The 13,378-nt window shown below is 31.8% G+C and overlaps 2 protein-coding genes across 3 annotated transcripts; one reads left to right on the forward strand and one right to left on the reverse strand.

Moving 5' to 3' along the window:
* The first annotated feature begins 2,548 nt into the window (after positions 1-2,548).
* Positions 2,549-4,798, forward strand: LOC125070876 (dimethyladenosine transferase 2, mitochondrial). The gene is made up of 7 exons (XM_047680875.1): positions 2,549-3,112; positions 3,188-3,329; positions 3,560-3,699; positions 3,769-3,918; positions 3,988-4,127; positions 4,309-4,473; positions 4,549-4,798. Exons 1-7 carry the CDS (start codon positions 2,708-2,710, stop codon positions 4,724-4,726), a joined length of 1,320 nt encoding a protein of 439 aa, XP_047536831.1. The 5' UTR covers positions 2,549-2,707; the 3' UTR covers positions 4,727-4,798.
* A 2,282-nt stretch (positions 4,799-7,080) lies between these two features.
* On the reverse strand, positions 7,081-12,990 carry LOC125070952. Of its 2 annotated transcripts, XM_047680978.1 has the most exons (5): positions 12,698-12,990; positions 10,251-11,434; positions 9,996-10,176; positions 9,591-9,698; positions 7,081-9,010 (listed from the first exon to the last, which is right to left on the reverse strand). In XM_047680978.1, the coding sequence occupies exons 1-5, from the start codon at positions 12,789-12,791 to the stop codon at positions 7,509-7,511; spliced, it is 3,069 nt and encodes a 1,022-aa protein (XP_047536934.1). In that variant the 5' UTR covers positions 12,792-12,990; the 3' UTR covers positions 7,081-7,508. The 2 variants fall into 2 exon arrangements, with proteins under 2 accessions (XP_047536934.1, XP_047536935.1); XM_047680979.1 differs by lacking the exon at positions 9,591-9,698 and having other exon boundaries at positions 7,082-9,010.
* Positions 12,991-13,378: the final 388 nt, after the last annotated feature.

Raw genomic sequence — 13,378 nt, forward strand, 5'->3', positions numbered from 1 at the left:
AAGTCTACGCTCCGACCAATAAAAGCCAAAACCAAAGCTTTCGGGGTTTTGGATATGGCCGCCCATATCCAAAACCCCGAAAGCTTTCAACTCGAGCTCACAAATCGTTTTGCTTGCCTAGATTCCGATACAGTGGACGATATCAATTACAGGTTGGTGGAAACTGTCCACTCGGTAGGGCTAAGTTAGACCTCAAAAACTAAGCGATCAAACTCTGAACTTCATGACTGAACGGCGCTTAATGACGCTGCAGTCCTCGGATGGCGCGAAGTCATATAGGCAGCTCAATAGACGGATCTGCCGGTCCTTACGGCGCGATCTTCGAATCTTTAATACCAATCATATTAAAGAGACGATTGAGCGGATCAAAGGCTACAAAGTTTTCGCCAGAGACCTGTCTATTGGGCAGCATTTTTTTTTAGCATTAGCAGCCCGTAAATGTCCCACTGCTGGGATAAAGGCCTCCTCTCCCTTTGAGGAGAAGGTTTGGAGCATATTCCACCACGCTGCTCCAATGCGGGTTGGCAGAATACACATGTGGCAGAATTTCATTGAAATTAGGCACATGCAGGTTACCTCACGATGTTTTCCTTCACCGCCGAGCACGAGATGAATTATAAACACAAATTAAGCACATGAAATTTCAGTGGTGCCTGCCTGGGTTTGAACCCGAAATCATCGGTTAAGATGCACGTGTTCTAACCACTGGGCCATCTCGGCTCTCTATTGGGCAGAGCCAGCTAACAAAGCTCAAGAGAGAGAATGCCAGAGTAGCGTACACGAAGCCAGAGTTACTGAGGGAGATCGAAAAATTTTATTTACAGCTGCACACCTCGGTTGCCAAACCTGTTAAAAGCTCAGCCGAAGACACTAGAGTGAAACTCACCCGACACTATACCAAAGATATCCCGGACATCAGCCTGTGTGAGATTAGGATGGCATAACAAGGCGAGGCGAGGACGGTATTACATCGGAGCTTCTGAAAGCAGGTGCAACACCGGTACTTGAAGTCCTTCAGAAGCTTTTTAATACCGTCCTGTGCGAGAGTGCGTGGTGGTGTACACCGGTTTTCATGGGTACGCCACTCCGAGGTCCCGGGTTCGATTCCCGGCCGAGTCGATGTAGAAAAAGTTCATTAGTTTTCTACGTTGTCTTGGGTCTGTGTGTTTGTGATACCGTTGTTACTTCTGATTTCCATAACACAAGTGCTTTAGCTACTTACATTGGGATCAGAGTAATGTATGTGATGTTGTCCAATATTTAATATTTAATATTTATAAAAATAAATCTCGATCCTGAGCCTTGTTTACAAGCTGTTTTCGAGGGTTATTACCAATCGTCTCACACGCTGGTTCGATGACTTCCAGCCTCCCGAACAAGCCGATTTCCGAAAAGGGTACTACTGTACCACAAAGACTACATTTTCACGCTGCGGCAGCTCGTAAAGAAGACCGAAGAGTACAATTTGCCACTATGCTTAGCGTTTGTGGACTATGAAAAGGCCTTTGATTCGATCGAGACGTGGGCAGTGCTGCAGGCTCTACAACGATGCCACATTGACTATCGAATATATATAATAGGTATATCGAAGTGTTGAAGTGTTTGTATAGAAACGCCACCATGTTAGTTCAAATCAGACCACGGAGGCAATTCCATTGCGGAGAGGCGTGAGACATGGAGATGTAATATCTTCGATGTAATATCTTCACCAATGCGATGGAAGATGCCTTCAAACTCCTGGAATGGGAAGAGCTTGGCATCAATATCAATGGCGAATACATCACTCACCTTCGGTTTGCCGACGATATCGTAGTCAAGGCAGAATCATTGGAAGACCTCAGCAAAATGTTCCTATATCTCAATCGTGTATCCTAACAGGTGGGCCTCAAAATATGCCATGGCCAAAATACCTCAATGTCTTAAGAGGAAAGTGTATGAACAGTGCGTGTTGCCGGTGATAGCCTACGGTGCCGAGACGTGGTCTTTATCAGTGGGCCTTTTAAGAAGGCCTTATAATTACGATATAATATGTTTTATATCGATAACGATTAAAATTTTGTTAGAGATTTCTGTAAGAAGAAACTCGAAACTCTGAAATGAAATGCAGGAATGTGATATGTGACTTTGCCTATAATAATTTAAAATTTATGGAATACATAGATCAAAATGGTGTTTCACCGTTTGTCAACATTTCTCGAGTAAGATACGAAGCGAGTAAATTCTTACAAAATTGCACTGCTGATCAATACGCATCGATTTAGTCCAATGAATTTAAGGAGTATGTCGTTGCATAGACATTTATTCAATTATTTAAATTTGAGAGATATAAGTACCTCATTTATGATACCTTTTTTGTTATTTTTTCTTGAAATTGTATTCGAATTTAACTTTTAAATTTTTCTTTGTGTTTGTATTTTTGTACTCCAAAAAATATAGGTAACGAATAATGCTTAAGTAATGTTATAAGTTTCAATTGATTATTGAATTGTCGGCCACACTGGTGTCATCTGTCAACCGACACTTGCCAATTGCCTGTCAAATATTTTATTTATCAGAAGTACTTCAAGTTTCCAAGTATTTTGAATTCTGACATACCTTAAGATATTGCGATTTATAAATAAATAAACTAGTTTATTAAAATATCTACTCCAAATTACATATTTGTAAATTTAAAAAAATATGGAAAATTGTTGCTGACTTTTACACAATGTTTGTTAATTCTAAATGTACAATGGCAAGCAAAATAACTTTTCGACTCTTAAAAACACCCATAAGGTTATGTCATAAAACTAATAAGAATGTGGAAAAACTAGGACCAAAACTGTCCCAGGACGTAGTTAAATATTTAGAAACTTCACCAGAATACAAAAATATTATTAACGTTGTACCTAAAAACCTATTAAGAAAGTATAAATCGCCAGAGACTATGTATTTAATCAATCATAAAACTGCGAAGGAAATAACTGAAACACTCGTTAAATACCTTAGAAAAGACGCACCTGTAGTTGAAGTTAATCCTGGTTTTGGGTTTTTAACTAGAGAGCTTTTACGATGTCAACCAAATAGGATTTATTTATACGAATCTTCCAATCATTTTGTGCAATTCTTAAATGTCAGTAATGTACCTATTACTTGAATTTTATTCACTGTAAATTTAATTTCAAGTACAATATTTAATAATTTGCAGGATATTAAGACACAACATCCAGATAGAATAAAATATAAAATAGCTGATTTCTTTGGAATGTGGAAGTTAGCGTTCCAAGATAAAATGGACCAAGGAAATAGGATAGAAAAATTATTAGAGGAATTAGCAACTGATGATAATGGTGTGATAGCTTATTTTTGTTTACAGTAAAGCTCAAACAATGCAATATGAAAAAAATATATGTTTGTAAATAAGTGTTAAATAAAAAAATATATTATTCATTGCAATACACATTATTTTAATAAAATGACAATCACAGCATGGTTTAAAACAATACAGATTTTTATTAATTAATAAAACATTGTTAAATTGAAATATATATTATTTAAAATAAGGTTTTCTTCATTTCAGACAGAATTTTGAGTATAGTAGGTGCTATGCCCAGTTTGTCCTTTGTCAAACATTTAATTAATACCATTGTATTTCATAATGCTACAAGTCATTTAGGGAGACCAGACCTTTACATTGTGATGCCTGGACACTATTATGAAGTATATACCGTTTGAAACTATTGTTGAAATATCTGTAATCATGCACTATGAACAACTAATTTTCCTCAGTTTCTTGCAGACTCCTCAGTACAAATGAACAAGCATAAATCAGTTCCATCACTTTTCCAACTACTTTTCGACTATGAAGTTCTTAATAAGGTGCCTAAGGTACATTTTTTGCCATGGACATATACTTCAAACACCCAGAAAATATCTGTAGTAAGTGTTTTCAACTTTATTGACATAATTAGCAATAATATTTTTATTCATAAGTCATACTTTCAACAGATGGATGATTTTTGCTTGTATTTAGTGAAAATAACTCAAAAAACCAAGCTGCCTTGCCTGCCAAGTGATTTGCCGCTGCTCTGGTATTTTTTTAAAAGGCATACATTTTCCTCATCTACAAGAATTATTCCAATGTTAGAGTAAGTTTTTCTGTATAATATTATAGATTATTAAAATCAAAACACACTATATTATTCATTTTTAACTTAATTAGATGTATAATTAATATTCACAACATTAGATTGTATAGTTATTTACCAGTTCTAGTTGAGAGTTGTAGTTCTCTTTTCGTCTATAGTATCCTTGTTTAATTTATTCAAGGCAATGGATACCAGGATGTGGAGTATGGCTCATCACTGGACAGGACCCTCCAGATACAAACAAAGAGCTATCACCAGGAGAGGATGATGCAAAATTACCTCATATGACCATCTTTACTGAATTTGGTGATTTGAATTTAAAACAAAAAATCACTATTTTTAAAAGGTATGATTAGTGATATAATATAATGTAATATGATTTCTTATTAAGAAATTAACAACCCTAATTACGTTGTTTCAGGTTTATTTCTTGGCCTGAATTTGAACAGTGTCCATTTAGAGTTACTGTGGAAAATAATTTACCAAAATTTGCATCACAAATTAATGATGATGATGATGGTGACAATCAAAAACATATTATAGTTCCTCAAATTGATGAGAATGAAACTTCTGATACAGAAACATTAAATACTATTTAAACTTTGAATAAAGAAGTATTGATGTTACAAATTAATTTCATAAAACCTATCAAATTATTTTTATATCATCTATTATAATTAACAAAATGAATAAAAATATTTGTGTCAAAGCATTGCATTTTTTTAAGATTGATAAAGTTGTCATTGACTTCTATGTATGCTGCTAGAAAAGCTGTTCAAAATTGAAATTGTGTCACAGTGATGGAAAAGGCAAAGATAGCGGTGGCGCAGTTAGTTGTGATTAAGATGGTCGCGCAGATGTGGCACAATAAGTTTTATTTTATTCTATTCTCTCTAAGAGTATTATAGTGAAATTATTTGATTCAAATCAAATGATCATAAATGTAATGATATTAAGTAGATGAGACACTAATTATAACAACATATAATCAACATAACAGACTTAGGTTATAATCTAGAAGAAAACAAATCAATTTAAGCAAGTATGCTTGAGAAAAGTTATGTCCTCTTGTCCTGATCCAGATATTTTATACATTATCAAAGAATGAAATTCAGCATTTTAGTAAAAATAACAATTTTCAAGAGTATTTGTTAAAATATATTATTTGTATCTTAATTAGGGATGTTAGGGAGCTCCGTAACCGTAACCGAAACTATCGGATATACGATATAAAAAAATATCCGTAACCGAATCCGAAATTAAAGTTTCGGATACGGTATATCGTATAGGGGCGGAGCCTAATTGAGACACGTTATGACAAGTTGTTTTAATCGTCCGGGCGCAGCCGACACACAAGCCGCGCGCATTGTTTGTTTTCTTCTGTTGTCGCCTTATCATACTTGTAACTAACTAACTTGTAAGCAATTTAACATTCACAAATAGTTGACAAATTGAAACAAAGGTGTTGTGTTATGTAATTGATTGAATTGGTACAAAATGCGTCCTAGCTGAAATATTAAGCGCAAGTGACGAAGAAGAGCAAAATATAGGTGATGATGATGATGATACAGTCCACAATAAATTAATTGTTAAAAAAGCATTATTAAATGAGTATTCTATAACATAAACTATTATATAAACTAACGGATAATCCGAAATAATTTCATATCCATATCGGAATCCGTATTCGGTATAATAATCATTCCTATATCCGAAACCAATCCGGATCCGAAATTTCATATCCATAACATACCTAATCTTAATCTTTGTCGGCATATCGGTTGTACTGCCTCTTAGGTAAATCTAGTTAAGATTAAGCAAAATGTCATATCAATATGTCTGTCATGTTTATGTATGTAATTATGAAGTAATTTGTTTACAAGAAAGTACTCATTAAATTTGTTACTAACCATAAATAATGAATAAATCATGTAATCAAAGTGCGCATGTTAATGATGCATTTTTATGACCCACTAAACAAAAAATTACCGAATTTATTGAGAAAGAATTAAGAACTAAATGAGTTGCGGGCAATTAACCGTAACTTAGTGCGAAAATCTCAGTGCGGTATGATGCGTCGACATTGTTGCTCTCTCACGGTTAAATCAATGGCATGTGCAAGCTTGAACTAAAGAAGAACATAGGCTACTTTTTTATGCCTAACATCTGCGACCAACTCCTAAAACACGAGAGTAGCTGCGGGCGTCTAATAGTTGTCTATACACTTTCATTTTTCATACCCTGTCATACTTTAAACAGCAATTATCTTTTATATTAATTGTATTAAATTATTTAAATAAAATCTTCTGTCATTAAAGGATTTTATTTAAAATTACTACTACAAATAACAACTTTACTCAGTGGCGTAGCATGAGCGGAGGGTGCGGTGCGCACCGGGCGGCACTTTGCCGGGAGCGGCGCTGCGGAGGTGGCAGTTAGAGATAAAAAAGTTAATTACTTTCAGGGTTTTTTTTGTCATTTTTTTTGGTTGTTACCAAATACCCAGGTACCTATATACCTATGCAGGTTCTATGCATGGGTGATGCAAGCGCAAGCTTTCTCAATAACTATTATTTAGGAAGACTAGAAAAGTTAAATTTTAATCTTTCAGTTGAGGAGTTGAGGTTGTAATGATACTCGTGCGCAAAAGAGCGTTCGTGAAGTAAGCGATTTCTTCATTATTGTATTACGTTTTCTCTGTAATTTTTCTAAGTGATATTCTACCTTCTACTCTATGTCAAAAAATGTTAATTTCACTTTTCAGGTTAGTGTTATTCAATAAAAGTACTCTTTTTAACATGCCCCAATTTTTTTATAATGGATTGCAAAAATAAGAGGGCGGCAAATTTGGAATCCGCACCGGGTGCTAGTGACTTATGCTACGCCACTGACTTTACTATCGATTAAATTAATTGGAAACATATATAAAAAAAAAAAAACTAAACAATTCGTGGTACAATGTTTTAATGTGATGATAAAATTATCTATTTTTACATTTTATACATTTTTAACACTATTTACAAACAATATAATAATACTTTGTCTTTTAGATCTAAAAAATAAATATTGCTTTCAAAAAAATTAATAACTAATGCAGTAAGATAATATTCTTCAATACAGAAACAAAATTATTGAAAATTCTTGAAATGTATCTATCGAGGACGGGATTTTCATTTAATACAACTATATATCTTATTTAAAAATTGAATTGAAATCAAATGTCAAAAATTAAGATTCTAATTAAATATTCGAAAATAAATTAGCTGCATAATTTGGTAAAATATTCAATCATATAATATCCCACCACCAGACTATTTACACTTATATTACTATGTTAAGTACATTATTACATATACCTATGTGAAATTGATTGCTGTACTGTTATAAATTTTGGAAATGCTTCTCCATATATTTTCCACGGCTGTTCGATTTCGGTGTTATGTAATTCAAACTTGGAATATCAAGTTGTATCTGATTACTTCCAGATGCGAATTTGTTTTGATTGACAGCTTTTTGCATACTGGAATTGGTGTGAACATTTAAACTAATTGTATTTAAACCGTTTTGCGGTTTTAAACTTGGACTTGATACAAATTCTGTCCATTCGTCATCGTCAGCAAATGTTATATTTTTCTTAGGAGATGTTTGTGTTTTTGGTACATTCGAAACAAAATCGCCCCAAATATCATCATCTGATACTTCATGATGAACAGTGTTAGCAGAATTGTGAGCTGGAGACGCTAATTTGCTATTATTAGCACTAACATCACTTTTTAATGAATTAAGACTATTCATTGGATTAAATCGCGAAAGGTCTTGCAGATCTATACCTGGATTAGGCCAATTGATTTGAGAGTAACTTTCAAGAGAAAGTGGTTGCAATATTTGAACAGTGTTATGCTGATTGCGTGTTGTTGCGCCTGCGCTTGAGGTTATCGGTAGTAAAATATCACTGTTTAACTGATGATTTATAGGTTTTACATCAGATTGCCTTGAAATCACATCTAGCGAGCCAGTATTATTACTAAACATTGGACCTTTATTTTCTACTAATAAATTATTTGATCCAGAAACAATATTACTTTCAATTTTAAATGACTTCTTATCGATGTTTTCTTTCACAGATGGAGAGAAACTGTTTGAAATAGCATTGTTCGGACTGGAAGTGCTATCCAGTTCTGTGCTTGAGGCAGGGGCAGATTGAAATGTTTCAAATTCATCGTCTATTTTATTAGTCTTAGGATCCAATTCTATATTCAGTTTTGGATCAATCGTTTGTACATCAGGTTTAAAAGTTGCAGTATCGTTTTCATTCCATGAGTGGCTTGAAACGAAATCAGAAAAATCGTCAAAAGTTTCTTTCACTTCACCGGGATCTGGCCAATTGAGTGTTGGAATAATAGGCTCCAATTTAATAGGTTGTAAAATTTGGGTTTGATATGTAATTTCTGCCTTTGTTGTTGGAACGTTAGACAATGATTTATCGACAGTTGATGGGTCGGTTGTTTTGTCAACGGTATTTGTAGAAACTGGTGGAATTGTTCCCTTAAAATCTTGGAATTCCCAATACTCATTATCATTATCAGTTATACTGTTTGATTTCGAAATATTTTGCTCTGTTTGGTTGTTAATGGTTTCTATATCTGGTTGAGTTATAAGTGAAGATGGTTCACTATCATAGTGGATTGTTTTCGATCTTGGTGTTTCAGAATCAGTTGGTGTAAATATATGTGTATCTGGTAGATTGATATGTCGCAATGGTTGAACATTAATTGTACTAGAATAAATTTTATTTGATGTTGATAATTCATTTTCAAAAACATCTAAATTTGTTGGCCTTTTCATTGTTTCATTTTTGGCAATATCGTTTTCTGAACTGCAAGCTGAAACATGAGAATTAATATATTAATTGGATTGTAAGTGCATTATTTAAAATTTAAACTACTTCTCAATTTATACATATCTATATTTAAATATTAGAATTGTTTCCTGCAATTATACAATACCACACAGTATTATAATGAATTCCTTTTGTAAAAATCAAGTCCATATAAACATATGAATTTGTATTAAAATTATTTTGTGTTAGTTATATTTTCTTAGTCTAGGTTTGTATCAATATTGACTATTTTTTAAACAAAATTACACTTAAATACAATGTGATGTACAGATTCATTTTTTTAAGCAATTGCTTTTAAGAATGATACATATAGCATTTTTCGGTTACCAGAAGGAAATTAATCAATACAAAACCACTTGTAATCATTATTGTCTTCTTCTTTATTATAATGTTTTTTTATTTTTATTTTTAGATATCAAAAAACATTAAATTAAATGGAATTTGTAGAGCATATATTTGTTACTTGTTTCTATTAGTAATGCACTTATATACAATCTACATTGTGCAAAATATTATTTTCTTAAGACTGTGCAAAAATTTAACTACATGCTTTTTTAACTTACCATGTGAAAGTAGCTCAGATATTTTTAGTGTGGAATGTTTGTGAGCCATTTGGTCTAAGGTGGCCATTAGGTGCTCTAAATCTAGGAGTAGAGCTTCAGCGTAGGCGTCTAATTTTAGGGAGTATAGGATTTAGGAAGAAGCAGATAATGCAAAGGTGTGTCGTTTAATCCATGTGCAAGACATGCAAAAGAATCAATTATACAGTGTCAAATATTAGCAAAGTGTAGTATAAATATTCAGTATAATTTTTCCTTTTCAGTTCAGACTTTTCAGCTATATTAATAATGACATTATTTTATACAGACTAAAGGTATAGCAATTACCTTCATAATGTATATTTTGCATTGGTGTTAGTTTATTATATCGATTTTTAAATGTGATAATTAAGATTTTTAATAACTTACATTCTTGTCCATCAGGTGTAAATGGGTCAATCCATGTGCTAGCTTCTTTATTAAGAACTTTGTCAGTAGACTCAGCACTCAATACATTTGACTGAGCAACCTGCTTTTGTGGTTGAAGTGGTGCAGTACTTAAGTTTGTCGCATATTTTGGCATATTGTAGTTCCATTTCGGCCCAAATAACTGAAAAAAAATCTGTCTTGTATCGAAGTATTTAAAAACTTACAATTATACTTTATTATGAAAGATAATCTTACAATGTTTCTGGAGTCTATACATAGTGCTTTCAAAAGTGTTTTTTGGCCCAAAGAGTTGTTCCAGTTAATAATATATGGTTGTCTTATGTCTATGTCAATAAGATGACCCCATGTTTCACTAAGAAATTGTTCAAGTTTCGTATCTAAATCATTTTCAGGTTCAGATATTTCATTTGTAAATATCGAATTTAAAACGTTATTTATGCTATCTACTATTTGAAATTCATTTTCAGGTGAATGAAGAGTTAACATAGAAACATTGCTGTTTAATGTTTCTTCTTTAACTTCCGTGCTTTCTACATTATTCACAGATTTAAAGTCATCAAAATCTCCAAAATCGTCATCACATTCTTCTGTTGAAGAGTTTTTATGAAAATTCGATATTTCACTTATAGTTTCCTTTGCATTTTCATCAAAGTTAGCTGTAAATTCACCAAACTCAGAACTTTCGTTAGCATTATTATCCCAAGGATTTTCACTAGTAATTGGCAACACTTGTGGACTGTTAGAGCTTGTAAATTGAAAATCTTCGAAATCTCCAAATTCATCAATGCTTAAATTTGAGCTTTTTGACTGATCAACATTTTCTGAAATTTCTGATTCATTTTTTAAAACTACAGTGTCTGGTAAAATATTTGCTTCAATTTGTATCGGATTTACATTGTCTGCTATTGTAATATCTGGGAAATCTTCAGAAAAATTTTCAACATTTTTATCAGATTCATTATTTCCACAGGGTAGTCTATCGTTAACATTTTCAGTTCCAGATTCAATAGAATCAGTAGACACAATTGTATTTTCATCAACATGTTCTACAGAATCTGTACCTCCTTGATCTTGTATTGATGAGTTTTTATCAGAACAATCGTTATTGTAAATGTCGGGTTCAGTCTCATATTCTTTAGTGGCTATATCATTGGAATGTACATTATCGGAATCAATTTTTAAATTTAAGTCCTCTAATATGTTGTCTTCAAATTTATCATTAACATTTAAATTGACATCATTTTCTGTTACTTCATCAGATTTCAAACTAGCTTCAGGTCTGGTTTGTATATTTTCCTTAAAATTTGAGGACCAATTTTCATTTTCAATTTGTTCTGATTTAGGAGGGAAAATATTGTAACCAGAATAACTTCCATAGTTGAATTCTGAACTATATTCATCATCATCTTCTTGAGATACTAAAACATAATTAAAAATGCATTATTAATATTTAAACAAATTAGGCAACAGACCATGGTGCTTGATTTTGAGGTATGACTTTCACTTTTGTAATAGAGAAATCAAATATTCTGCACTTTTTGTAGATTGTTTACTATTACTATAATTTTACTTTGTTCTTAACAAAATTCTTATCAATATGTCAAGTCAAGATAAAAAATATGCAGAAGTAAGAATAAGTTTGCAACTATGACATAAATATAAATTTATCATATTCCTCATTTGTGCATGAGGAAAACTCAGCTGCACAAACCGGCATATGCAATTTAAAGAGAATTGTAACAGTCATTTATATTATTAATAAAATTATTACACATTTTTTTTTTCATTATATTTGGTATAGAAATTCAGACAAACAAATGGTACACTTGATGTTAAGTGGTCACTACTGCTTATAGATTTTGTAACAAATGTTTAATATTTGCACTTTGCGTCAAAGTAATTCATAAAATATTATGTCCTATAATTATAATGACTACTTCCACCTTCCAAACTGGGACACAGTAACACAAATTTAGGTTGTGTGGCATTGGCTAGTACAAGGTCCTACCATGAAGCATTATTGATCAATTTAATGCAATGTTTTATTGTTATTATAGCTAAGACTATCAAATTATTTATTTAATATAAAAAAGCACAGGAAAGTTATACCAATTTGTAGAAAAGCAATTGCTTAACTTTATTTTATTTTCAAGCTTACACTTAAATGAAGCTTATTAAATAAAACCTTGTAATATAAATTTATTTACTTCTACATATTCAACATACTATAAATAAATATGAAAAACCTGTGTAAATGTATCACATACAAATTACTCATGAATACTATTCAGACAAATTTATTTTTAAATATAAATTACACATATAGAAATTGATAAGTAGTCAACAAATAGATAGTTCAATTGCATTAACCATATTTGAGGTCTCCCTGATCAAGTAAATGTCATTGACTTAAAACTAAATTTAAGATTTCCTGACTAATACATTCCAACTGTATTATTGCTGTAATAATAGTAATTTATTAATAGTAATAGTGATTTATAAATTACCTCACAAGACAATTAAGGAAAATTTAATAACGTGAAACATTAACACATAATAATGAAACCTTAAAAAAGTTCAACTCATTTTAGCAATCATTTTAGGACAAAGCCCACAAAACAAGATTATCAAAGATGTACTTAAATTGTGTATTAATTATAAGATTGTATCAATCAACTCACAATTGTATGTTATATCAAAATCTTCGTGGTCTTTGTCGTCTTCACATTGTTCAGGAGGTGGAGGAGTACTGCAAACAAGTGGAGGAATCGACATTCTATTCTAAAGAAAACTCAAAATCCCAGCTTAGTTCACTAAAAATTTTGATAATCTCAATTGTTTACTCAACATTAGTTGCAATAATTTTCTGGGATGCTTCAATTATGAAAACTTAACTTTAAAAGACAGACAGCTGTTCATATTAATTGACAATTTTTGTAGGACAACAATTGACGGCACAGCTGTCATGTCAAGGCGGCCATATTTATTTAATTTCTTTAAAACGTTGTAGATAATAATTAGGACCACGTATTATATATCATATATTTCAATGGGCATAAATTATATAATGGCATTAAAACAACATCAATCGATTTTAGTTTTTAATTTGTTGCAGTTTTCCGGATTTGCTAAATCGCAAATAAAAAAAAGTAAAACTTTTTTTTTAAAAACTTGCTTCTTGAAGACAACTTGAAGAAAGCACTACTTGTTCTAACATTTATAATTATTCTAATAATAAAATCTTTATTACCGATAAAATATTAAATGCGAATATATAATATAATAAGAATACGGGCTTACAAAATTACTTTAATAAAAAACAAATTTTGTTATTGAGACAAAACGAAAGTCAATAATTTATA

Source organism: Vanessa atalanta, chromosome 18, assembly GCF_905147765.1.
Source record: "Vanessa atalanta chromosome 18, ilVanAtal1.2, whole genome shotgun sequence".
In the NCBI taxonomy this organism is placed as follows: Eukaryota; Metazoa; Arthropoda; class Insecta; order Lepidoptera; family Nymphalidae; genus Vanessa; species Vanessa atalanta.

Bases quoted from the DNA above. Each gene is read 5' to 3' on its own strand.
- LOC125070876 (XM_047680875.1), top strand. From the start codon at position 2,708: ATGTTTGTTAATTCTAAATGTACAATGGCAAGCAAAATAACTTTTCGA. The intron at 3,113-3,187 runs GTCAGTAATGTA...AATAATTTGCAG, and splicing joins ATTTTGTGCAATTCTTAAAT to GATATTAAGACACAACATCC. The intron at 4,474-4,548 runs GTATGATTAGTG...ACGTTGTTTCAG, and splicing joins AAAATCACTATTTTTAAAAG to GTTTATTTCTTGGCCTGAAT.
- LOC125070952 (XM_047680978.1), bottom strand. From the start codon at position 12,791: ATGTCGATTCCTCCACTTGTTTGCAGTACTCCTCCACCTCCTGAACAA. The intron at 9,699-9,995 runs GTAAGTTATTAA...CCCTAAAATTAG, and splicing joins TACACCTGATGGACAAGAAT to ACGCCTACGCTGAAGCTCTA. The intron at 9,011-9,590 runs GTAAGTTAAAAA...CTCATGTTTCAG, and splicing joins ATCTGAGCTACTTTCACATG to CTTGCAGTTCAGAAAACGAT.